The sequence below is a fragment of the Erinaceus europaeus genome, chromosome 8 (assembly GCF_950295315.1).
Source record: "Erinaceus europaeus chromosome 8, mEriEur2.1, whole genome shotgun sequence".
Taxonomy (NCBI): Eukaryota; Metazoa; Chordata; class Mammalia; order Eulipotyphla; family Erinaceidae; genus Erinaceus; species Erinaceus europaeus.
In genome coordinates this window covers 64,504,970-64,517,809 of record NC_080169.1, presented here as the reverse complement: position 1 = coordinate 64,517,809, position 12,840 = coordinate 64,504,970, and the positions used below count along the sequence as shown (strand labels likewise).

Genomic DNA, 12,840 nt, shown 5'->3' with positions numbered 1-12,840 from the left:
GCAGCACAATTCATAATAGCTAAAACCTGGAAGCAACCCAGGTGCCCAACAACAGATGAGTGGCTGAGAAAGCTGTGGTATATATACACAATGGAATACTATGCAGCTATCAAGAACAATGAACCCACCTTCTCTGACCCATCTTGGACAGAGCTAGAAGGAATTATGTTAAGTGAGCTAAGTCAGAAAGATAAAGATGAGTATGGGATGATCCCACTCATCAACAGAAGTTGAGGAAGAAGATCTGAAAGGGAAACTAAAAGCAGGACATGACCAAATTGTAAGTAGGGCACCAAAGTAATAACCTTGAGATGAGGGGTAGACATGCAGCTTCCTGGGCCAGTGGGAGGTGGGAGTGGGTGGGAGGGATGGGTCACAGTCCTTTGGTGGTGGGAATGGTGTTTATGTACACTCCTAGCAAAATGTAGTCACATAAATCACTAGTTAATTAATACGAGAGGGGGAAAATTAATTGTATGTCTCGAATTTTTTCAAAACACAAACTGAATCTTTTCTCAATATATGCAGTGTAATTGATATGCAGACTCTCTTAAAAGCCTATACCAAGTAGATCAGAAGCAACCAATAGCACAGCTATATACAAGATACTGGGTACTGTACAGCAAACCCTAACAAAAGGACCTTTCAAAGTTAACCCAATTACCAAATAATGCGATAACATTAACTATCGATTGTCTTTTTGAACCCTAAGACAGCAGGAACCTCACATCTCCACTATAGAGCCTCTACGTCCCCCAGTCCTGGAACCATTGGATAGGGCCCACTTTCCCATATGCCTCTCCCAATCCATATCAAATAATATTGCATCTGCCGATCACAACCTAACCAACACAACGATTGCCACCTCAGCATGCTTCACTTCAGACTGTGTCCAGAGACTACACGTGTGGAATGACAACCCTTCAGCTTCATTACTCAGGTGAGACCTTTCCTTTTATAGTATACTCTAATTCCATCTCAGGTGGTTCACTTTCTAACAAAGTCCCAAAACCTAGATATACACCAGTTTTTGTGAGAGAGAGCATATGTTCACAGGTATCCATAAACTACTGCAAAATATATACCTGAAAGCAGAAGTACACTAGAGTTTGCAGTGAGTACCCCCCTAACACTTCCTCTCCACTATTCCAAGCTTTGGGTCCATGATTGCTCAACAACTTGTTTGGCTTCGTATGTTAACTCTCTTTTCAGTCACCAGGTTCCAGATGTCATCAGGATGCTGGCCAGGCTTCCCTGGACTGAAGACCCCACCAATGTGTCCTGGAGCTCCGCTTCTCCAGAGACACACCCTACTAGGGAAAGAGAGAGGCAGACTGGGAGTATGGACCGACCAGTCAATGCCCATGTTCAGCAGGGAAGCAATTACAGAAGCCAGACCTTCTACCTTCTGCAACCCACAATGACCCTGGGTCCATGCTCCCAGAGGGATAGAGAATGGGAAATCTATCAGGGGAGGGGGTGGGATATGGAGATTGAGTGGTGGGAATTGTGTGGAATTGTACCCCTCCTACCCTATGGTTTTGTTAATTAATACTTTCTTAAAAAAAAAAAAAAAACAAGGGCAACAAAAGGGAATAAATAAATGAATATAAAAATTTAAAAAAAGGATCAGGAGAGATAAATGGATCTCTTAATTAAAAGTAATTTAAAATGTAATGATAAATTTACATTATCAGTCCAGAGAAACATTCTTACCTTATTAGTTATCCTAGAGGTTCAGTGCTTTAACTTTTGCATACATATCATTGTTTAACCTCTTTTATCTAAAAATATATAAATTGTTTCTGTCTCTTCCTTTTTAGTCAAGATACCTACCTCAGCAAGGTTTTATTTTGCTTTTATGTGTTGAGATACTGCTTGGAAATTTTTACTACTTAACTTCAAAGTGTGGTTATGAAAATAAAATAATAATACTTATTGTCCTCAAAAATTGACTTTGTCTTTCCATAATACTTTCACATATGTGGATAGAGTTTTCATTCATTAAACTGAATGAATTATGTTTAATGTCATTCAATGCTTTAGGCCAATAACATACCAATCTCATTTTAATAAGAAAGAAAATATATTTACAATTCAGAGCCAAGATAATTATCTGTGTAGTTGATTTCATATTAATTAAAAATGACTTCACATAAGTGTTTCAAACAGTCTTTGACTTTGATATACTTAAAAAAAAAATAAGACATGCAGAATAGAGATAGTAAGCCCATAGGACAAAATGAAGATTCTAGAGGGTAAAATTGAGAGTCAAAAAATGCTTCCAAGCCCTGAAACCCAGTAGAGGTGGCCTGGTTAAATTTTGAAACTTTTTATTGATGAATGCACATTATCTGCCATTTTCCTCATATGTGTACCAGGATATCTATAAACTAGTGAAACTGAACATCAGATAATTCAATTTTTTAGGATAAGCGAGGGAGAAAGGGAACTGGGTAGAAAGGTTGGCAAAAAGCAAGAGATCTAGGTATTTTATTATTCTATTGTTGTTGTGGTTATTATTATTGTTATTAATGTTGTCGTTGTTGGAAAGGAGAGAAATGGAGGAGGGGAAGACAGAGAGGGGGAGAGAAAGATAGACACTTGCAGACCTGCTTCATCACTTGTGAAATGACTCCCCTGCAGGTGGGGAGCCGGGGGCTGGAACCAGGATCTTTATGCTGGTTCTTGTGCTTTGCACCACCTGCACTTAACTCACTGTGCTACCACCCCACTCCTGAACAGCAATTTTTTTTTTGCATGATTTCACCACTGCCTTGTGCCTAACCAGTCTTTGTATAGTTGAAGCTTCTGAGTTGTTCCCCTTAATTTTACAGTGTCACAGACTGGTGGAAACTGTAGCAAAACCACGAACCCCACCTGATTTCAAAGGCAGATTATAATATTTGAGACTTTGAGCTGATGCTTTCATAGGATTGGACATGGAGGACCCAAAGATGAGTAATTGCTATATTCTGCATTTGGGAAGGACATTCATTTTTGGAAGGTAGAGTATGAACTTTAATTTCTAGGGTATTTCTACTACCTAATTCCATAACCTGAAAACATGTTGCTTGTTGGGAAAAAAAACAAACAAAAACAACTTGGTGGTACTAATGTAATCATGGATGCAAATATTTAAATAGTGAGATTTAGCTTGAATTATCTAGGTAGATACTGTCTAATCACACAAACCCTTTAAAATTTCTCCAGTTTCAGAAATGTAGTATAAAAGGAGGTTATTAGAGAAACCAAACTTTCGATTTTAATAATACATGGCTGACATTTAGTATAAAGAGGGATGAAGATCTCAGATTTTGCAGGCAAGGTGGTAGAGGACCTGGTTAAGTGCAGATGTTACAATGTGCAAGGACAAGGCTTGGAGCCCCTGGTCCTCACCTGCAGGAGGAAAGCTTTGTGAGTGGTGAAACAGTGTTGCAGGTGTCTCTGTCACTTTCCTTCTCTAAAACCCCCTTCCCTCTAGCCTTCTGGCTGTCTCTATCGAATAAATAAAGTTAACAAAAAATTTTTTAAAAGAACTTAAAAATTATATATATAATTGTATATATATAAATTATATAAATATATATAAGGATCCCAGACCTAGAACCACAAAGAACAGAATTTTTCCAGTTGCCTAAATGAGCTTGAGAGTAGATTGTTCTCCTGAATCCAGATGTTGACACAATGATGTCAGATTTGCTGATGCTGGGGACTCACAACCTTCAAAAAGGAACAAGAATACCAGCCAGGAGGGTTCTAGACTTCTATAAAAGATAGAAACTAGGCATGGAGCCACAATAGAAAATAAAAGTGAAGCATGTCTTTTTTTATTTGTAATAATTGTAGCAACCAAAAGCAGGCTACTATACAGATAGAGGTGACTTTATGCTCTGCTATTTCTAATTCTTATGCATTTGTATATCATTATGCTAAGGAATAGCATAATATATATAGGAATATGCTAAGCAATATTCCTAACTCATCTAAAAAAGGAGTAGTGACTTCTCAGAACCCAGGTTCTTTCTTTTCCTGTAACCAGGTATAATCATTTCCTGTCATCCTTATGGAGATTGTGAATTCTCATGGCACACCTGAGAGTGAATTTTAATATGCTTGTGAGGACATACAGAGATTTACATTATTTCTTGGCCATATGTGGTTCCTGTTAAATCCTTCAGTTCAAAGAAATTACTGGAGGCTTTCTATCTTTTGCTGACAAAGCTTCTCTGTTTCCCTACCTTATTTTATTTTTTTCTGCCTCCAGGGTTATCTCTAGGGCTTGGTGCCTGCACTATGAATCCACTGCTCCTGGAGGCCATTTTCCCCATTTTTCATAACATTCAACTACTGAAAATAAACTTTATTGTGTTTCATGTTGCATGAGGTAAAATAAAAGTTTTGGTATTTTTTTCAATGAAAATTAGCATTCTTTGAACAAGTAAAATTCAAGTTTTATTTATCCATACAACTTATGAGTATTATTGAAATTTCTACACTTCGTGAAGCACTTGATCCAGTAATTTGTTAATAAAAAGATGGGTACTTTCTTTTTTCCCTCTGGATAATAGGTAACAGAATTCTCTTAGTCATGAAAACTGTTTCTCTACATTCCCTTGACTTATGACTGAGCATGTATTAAAGAGCCACCAGTTTTAATGGGTTAACCAAACATTGATAGAAAATTTTCCAGTATATAAATCAGTGCAATTTTAAAAGATGTATAAACAGGTAACAATGTATAATAGCACTGTCACTTCACAAAGTTTCCAAAAACACCTTTCTGAAGGCAGGTCCATTTTTTCCTTTAAGTGTTACAGCCAATTATTTACCAATAAAATATGACTTGAAAAAAAAAACTCCTCAAAGAGAGATCCATATAATATCAAATTTCATTTAAATGACTTTTCCACAGTATTATAAAAATAGTCCAGAGATAGTAGGTTAGATAAGCAGAATCAAAATCTAAAAAATCTGTATTCTACAACTTTAAAAGCATTCATTTTTCTCTATTTTCTATATATTTCATCTACATATCCAGCTTTGAAAAGATTATTGAGTGCTGTTTCTAGATACATGATGTGATGAAAATAAACCTAGCCTATTGCAACAAAGTAAAAGACTCTGGGGTACATGGGTGGGGAGAATACAGATCCAAGAAGGATGACAGAGGACCTATTGTTATATGTAAAACTGGGAAATATTATGCATGTACAAACTATTGTATTTACTGTGGAATGTAAAACATTAATTCCCCAATAAAGAAATTTTTAAAAAAGGAAATAAACCTAGCCACTTATCCTGATCCCACTTTCTAGTCTTATTCCCAACTCTATGACACCGTCTTCTGCATGTTAGCTGTCAGGCCAAGGCAAAACTTAGTAAAGTCATAGGCTTCTCGGAATATACTTAAAATAGATTCTAGTCTCTTACAACATGAAAACCCCAAATCTCACCCGCTCTAATCTTTAGGTTCCTGATTATTAAACAATTTGTTCTGCTGTATAGCTTAATGCCACCAAGTTGCAGATGCTACCAGAATGCCTTCCTGACATCCCTGCATAGGGGACCTCACTCGTGTTCTAGAACCCCACCTCCCCAGAGCCTTACCCCACTAGGGAACAATAGAAACAGGCTAGGGGTATGGATTGGCTTGTTAATGCCCATGTCCAGCAGAGACGCAATTACAGAAGGATCTTTGGTCTATACTCCCAGAGAGATAAAGAAAAGAGAACCTTCCAGTGGAGGGGATTGAATACGGAACTCTGGTAGTGAGAATTGTATGGACTTGTACCCCTCTTATCCTACAACCTTGTCGATTATTATTAAATCACTAATAAAACAAAATTAAAAAAGAAACCTAAAATTAAATAAGCTGATATAAGTGAAAAATTAAAAAGAAAAGCAAACCTATACACTGCCTAATACTGATATTAAGGAACTTTTTCCTCTTTAAACAGGTTGACTTATTAATTTCCAGGAGAAAAAGAGCTAAATTCTTGGCTCACTTCTAAAACTAGTGCTTATCTAGTATTATATATTTACATTTAGGATTGACTAATTATAAAACTTGAGTTCAACTGGCAAACATTTAGAACACACCCCTTGGATATCACTTAATGATTTAGTAAATATTTATTTCTTGCTCACCTAACCCAGTAAAAATTATACATAGTGATACAAAGTATGTAGTACATAGTGGCAGATCCAGGTAATAATCAAAGTGATACATCGTCAATGATAGTTTTGTACCAGATGATAATAAGTTTCATGACACATAATTAGTAAAATATATATATATGTATATGTATATGTATATGTATATATATATACATATATATTTATATATATTTATATATATATTTTTATATATATATATATGTATATATATATATATATATATATATATATATATATATATATATATGGCAATGCAGTTATGAACCTAGGCAAGCAAATAAATGGAAGTTATACAGACAAGAATTCCCCACTATAGTAAATTATCTTAAAACTAAGCCTTAGAACATAAGCAGAATTATTTAATTTAAAAATAAAAGCCCAAATATGTTGTTGCTCTAAACAATAATGTAAAATAAACATAACAGCTTAAATAACTTACTGCAATCAAAACAATCTTTGTGGAAATTATATTATTTACATCTGATTCAAATGCAATAGTTCTTGGCCTGGATAATGAGTATTGATTTTGAAAAAGAAAAATAATTAAGTGGAATGCTCTGTGTTAAGAAAAAGAACATTAACTCCTTACTGTTGTAACTGTGGCACTTTCTCCTGGGATCTCAAATATCTATAACACGCTCGATAACTTTCTTAGTATATTTAACAGACTAAGGATGTCAGAGGGCAATTCATTTTTAAGGCCAACAGCTATTGTGTTTGTTTAATGTTTAAAAACAACAGTCATAATTATTTATCATAGTTTACAAATACTCATATTCACTATGAAGATTTACAAAACTCTACAGCCTATAGGAAACACAGAACATTCACTCAAAAACATCCTAGGTATTTAATTTTGGGAAAGAAAAAAAACTATAGTATATATGGAATGGACATTTAATAAATAGGAAAAGCTTTTTCATTTCCTTTTTCAGGAATTGTTAGTGTTTGTTTCTTCTTTGAATTCCTACTTTTAAAGGTACATAGTTTTGCACTAAAATATTCAGTAGTGAATATAAAAGAAAAATTAGCTATGTAGACTGGTAGATATGGAAGAGACTTCATAAACCATCATCATGTAAAATCCTTTCAAGTTATAATCTTCGTGATAAAGGATCACTGGTTCAACTTGGTGAGACAGTACTGGAAAAGAAGATTGGACAGTAATTTACATCGAGGTATTCTATTCACAGGTCCTCTCTCTGTACAGAATCTAGCAGAAGACATCCAAGGAACCAGAAGACTGACTTTATGTAAGGTATGTCCCTTTAAAACTAGAACATAGGATTTCTTCTCACCGTGTGTTCTCTGATCTCTCGCCTTTACAAGCTTTACTTATGGAAAAAATGTACTGGGGTTGGGGGGGAAGTCTAATTCTTCTAGCTCTTATAAGTGGCTAAAGAAGGTTCTCTTTCTGAGTTCAAGCAGAAGGGGATAAAAAGGGTCAGTTCATTTGTGATTTTCCAACCCTGATTATTTCTCAAAGGAGATTCTGCTGATGATTCTAATATTAAAAAACCCCCACAAAAACTAGAATATGTTTTTTTGTTGAATAATTTAGATTTTCATAGACTGAACAGTATAATTCATTGGATTGTTTTTCTTCTGAAAGAGCAATGAATATGTCATAGTGTATGAGTGTGTGTGTGTTCACACACGTGTTCAGATTATCATTTCATAAAGTTTTGTTTGTTTTGGAATCATTATTTCCACAGTGATATTTAGCATTTACTATATTCATTTTCTTATTTAATGGTCATCTTTTTTCAGTTGAACAGCTTGTGCTTAAATGTTACTTCCCTCAGTCTTGCTTTTACTTCAGTATCATTTCAGTTTCAAGTCACATCACTTTTATCATTATTATTTGCAGTATGTATTATTGAGATAAAAATACTCAGATGCAAGAGGAAATACTGTTTTTCTTTCTCTAGTAGTAATGAGAATATTTTCAATAATTTATGATTTATTGACTCAGATATTCACTTTGAATACTCCTCACACAAACTCTGTGAAGGGGCCTATGTTATGTGGTTATACTTTTATATTCCAAATTGGAGCAACCTGTTACTGAAATATAGCTGTTTATAATGAAGATTTTAGTTAATATTGGTGAGCAGCAATGACCTCTTGTGGATCCTTAGGTAATAGCATGTGGGTTTTTCAGAGAAATTGCATTTTCAGTATATTTGCTTCCTTTAGATCTTTTGGAGCTTGGCAGCTCATTGAATAAACTTTTTAAACTTTCTGATATTATTTATGTACTAGTTAACATTTGAAAGACATTGAAAATAACTGCAAGGTACCAGTACTCTAATTTTCTCATATAATGTATAAGTTAACTTGGAAAACTTAAATGGACACTATTTAAAATTAATATCATAGGTCTACCAAGATCTCTTAGGAGGTTGAATATTTTGTCTTGTGCATGACCCAGGTAGAGTACACTAGCCCCCATTTCACTAGGAGAAACTTTGTGATGTGGTGGCTTTCCTTGTCTACATCTGTCTTTTTCTGTCTCTGAAAATTTTACTCTGGACAAAAATAACAATAGCAAAAATTTAAATAAATATGCATAATTGGTTTGATGCCATGTATTTTCTTCTAGCTTTTACTTAAATGAACAATCTAAAATTTCACGCTTTAGAAAGTTGACTACTAAATGAAATATAAGGAGGGAATATATATTCTCAAAAATAAAAACTTGAATTATATTTATAAAAGAAAAGTCAAAATTATTCTAAACATTTTATATTTAAGTAAATTAGTGAAACAATTTTCCTTTTTAAAATATCAAGAAATTTTGATATTTGAAAGAAAATATTTTAATATATTTTTCACAAGTAAAATACTAAATTTTTCCTTTCAGTTTTCAGTGAAAATTATTTAGAAGGTATAAGATTTAAATTTTAATGCAACAACATCTTTTCAGCTTGTGAAGCAATAAATTATCCATAAATATATCTCCATCTTAGAGCATATCTAAGTATTTAACATAGCTGTATTCCAGTATTTTTTTTACTACATACAGACTAAGCATATTTAGTGAAAGACGCTTTTAAATTTTTCTAGAAAGGTAAAACAGAGGAGAAAACTTATGAGAACATTTATTTAAGACCACAAGAGGGCAGCAACATTTTTACCTTAACTTTATTCTTTTCACCCTGCAATGAAATCGGAAGAATGTGTTTTTATCATGAGAAATAATTAAATATTGTGGATGTGATTTAATAATTTATGAAGGCACAAGCCTTAAGATGAATACAACTTTTCTTTCATGGTTTACAATCATTACAAGATATGCTTTGTAAAACTCATAACTTAGACAATGATAGTACAGTAATTCTTTAAATGTACAGACAGTTCCCTTGATAATGTTAAAGTATCTGATATTCTGCATACTTTATATTGTTGTAAAATGGCAAAACTCTGAGAATATAAAACAGCCTTAAGTTTATTTTCTATGATCATTGAAGTCATTCCCTTTTCTTCAATATTGCCATAACCTTCTCTTAAAAAGGTGAACTAATAATCGTCATGGAAAAGCCATCAAGCACTCAAAACTACAGTGATGGTCACTTTTGATAAATATAATGTGAAATCATTAAACAACACACTTATTTTAAAAATTAGTTAATTTCATGGCATATGTAACCAGTCAAATAAGTACAGAGAATAATTTACTGTAACTCCTTAATAGTTACTTCTGTATTACAGAAATCTGTTTTTAAGTAACACAAGTTGAATGGCTTCTCTTTCTCGTTTCTCTTCTTCAGATTCTAAGTATAATTTTTTGAGAAGCCAATAAATGGTTTCATCTTATCAGGAATCCAGTGTGTGCCTGGGTGGACGATAGTGCTCAGCTTTGGAGCGGAGCTTCTTTTCTTGTGGGTTGGTGTACTTCCATTTGGAGGGTGACATTTTAAGTTTTTTCCTCTTCTTATCTGTGCACCATACCTTTTCACAGTATTCTTCTACTCTCTGGAAGTTACTATAGCCAATAAGCTGCAAAAACTCTTTGAACCATGGCTTTGCTGCTTGTGAGATACTGCTCTGTGCAGGACAAGGCACCTTATGAGGCCCATCCTCTTCATAGTCTTTGTGAAACATTTCCTCTACTCTCTCTTCTTCCACGATCTCCAAGGTGATTTTACGTACAGTGTGGACAAAACTATGTTCCACTGTCTGGCAATAATAGGTTCCAGCATCTATTTTGCGTACCCTTAGGAAGAGTAAACCAAGGTCCATCTTAACCACTCTGTCATCTGTCTTCACCTGTAAGAACAAGAAAACCAGTGGCAGTGGAGTATTATCTTAGAGAAAAGAAGCTGCAGTCCTTAGCTTGAGTTAGTTTTATTTTTACATAGTGAAACCCTGAAAGATTTAGGCAAATAAACAAATGGTAGGTAGATGAGAAGAAAGAAAAAAATCAGAGCACCTGCATGTGCCCTGAAATTATTTACATTTGAGAATTCCTCCTATCAGTGATTTTTGAGGTCATTTCTCATTAATATCATGAGGAAAATAGTCATAGTGCTTCGTCCTATAATTTTACTTGATCACTTCAATGCAGCATTCAAAATCGGAGTACAATGAAGATTATGAAAATTTACAAGTTTTTTGTTAATTAAAATTTATTTATTTTGTGTGTGAGATAGAGATGAGTGCATCATTCAGTGGTGTTTGTTACAGGGAATCAAACTCAGAACCCTATGCTTGTAAAACATGTGTTCTACCCACTAAACTATCTCCATGACCACTTAAACTTATTGTCTAACTTCTTTTTTTTTTTTTTTGTAATGAACAGATGCCATTTCTCACAGTTCAGTGGCTGTTCTGCTTCCCAGATTACAGTAACCAACATTTCTATAAGGACTTCTGTTTAGAGAACTGGATTACCTTTACCATCTCCCCAGAACCCAAACAAAAAAATCACCAATTATTATTACCTATTAATTGAATACTGATACTTTTATTTAACAGAGATTAAAAAAAGTTAAATCCAGATTCCGCTGAGAGACCTCACAGCCGGTATATAGTAGCTTTATGTATGCATTTAGTGCTCTTTAATGTTTTATAACATCATAGATTATGTGTACCAGCTGTATACACAGGAATTACAATTCAGGATAAAAGAGTACAAGTTATTTTTACCACCAATTATAGTAGTGACTACATAGTTTAGACTACATAGTTTAGCATTAGATAGAATCACACTCGAATAATAGCATCATTGTCTACAAGTTGTATGATCTGAAACATGTATGTATAAAGTCTGCATTAGTCTTCTTCATTATAACCCTAATGTAATCTGAGACACTGATGTGAAGATTAAAAAAATGTTATAGATGAGAATATTTGGTGCAATGTTATCAGTAGTACCTCTGGTTTTTCTAAATACTTTCCTCTAGCTATAAACAAAGTGCTATGCATTTTCATGAGGGTCAAGTTCATATGATAATAAAATAAAGCAACTTGAACTATACTGGTTGACTTCTGTTTTGAGAATAATGTAAGCAGTGCTTACATGAAAAGGTCATGAAAGTGACAACAATAACTATAATATTTTGTCAGTAAAAATCATTGATGACAGGGGAGTCAGGCTGTAGCGCAGCGGGTTAAGCACAGGGGGCGCATAGCACAAGGACTGGCATAAGGATCCAGGTTCAAGCCTTGGCTCCCCACCTGCAGGGGAGTCGCTTCACAAGTGGTGAAGCAGATCTGCAGGTGTCTGTCTTTCTCTCCCCCTATCTTCCCCTCCTCTCTGCATTTCTCTCTGTCCTATCCAACAATGACAACAATAACAACTACAACAATAAAACAATAGGGGCAACAAAAGGTAATAAGTAAAATAAATATTTAAAAAAAAATCATTGATGACAAACCTGCTTTTGTCCCAGTGGTAGGTCTGGGCTTACAATGTTGAGCACTTGCAAGCCCTAATAAGTTTAGGCATATCTGACGTGCAATGTGGTTATTCATGCATAGTTACATATAATTTGAGAATAAATTGACAAAATGTATAGTATTTCTTACTATACATTGATTGTATAGTAAAAAATTGTACTCTATCATAGATGTTAATAGCAAATCACAAGTCTCTCAGAAAGTATAATTTTTCAGTTGTGTAAGGAAAATTGCTCAGCAGCTATAGTTGAGTAATAAAAGGCCTTCACGTATCATTCACAGGGACTTCTTATGTTTAAGCAAGCAGAATGATACAGGCGTTAAGTTTTCCAATAAAAAGCAGGAAGAACAAAAATCAAAACCATCTTCATGACATGGAAACACCCTGATAATTATTGACAGTTTTTTTTCCCTGAGAATGTATCCTTAGCACCTACATAGTTAATGACTTTAAATTTTTATCTTTATTTTATTTATTGGATAAGGACAGCCAGAAATCAAGAGGGAAGGGGTTGATAAAGAGGGAGAGAGACAGAGATACACCTGCAACACTGCTTCACCACTCACAAAGCTTTCCTACTGCAGGTGGGGACCAGGGGCTCAAACAAACTCTTGTCCTTGTACATTGTAACTTGTGTGCTCAACCAGGTGTGCCACCACCTGGCCCCACTAATGACTTTTTTTAAAAAAAAATATTTATTTATATTTATTTATTCCCTTTTGTTGCCCTTGTTGTTTTATTGTTGTAGTTATTAT

General features: G+C 34.3%; 1 protein-coding gene across 1 annotated transcript in view; it reads right to left on the bottom strand.

The window, feature by feature from the left end:
* Positions 1 to 9,309: 9,309 nt before the first annotated feature.
* The window catches only part of SEMA3E (semaphorin 3E), a 254,439-nt gene continuing 250,908 nt past the window's right edge, over positions 9,310 to 12,840 (bottom strand). Inside the window, exon 17 of the mRNA XM_007528465.3 lies at positions 9,310 to 10,452. Coding sequence (XP_007528527.1) covers positions 10,000 to 10,452 — 453 coding nt within the window. The 3' untranslated portion in view covers positions 9,310 to 9,999. The remainder of the gene's footprint in view (positions 10,453 to 12,840) is intronic.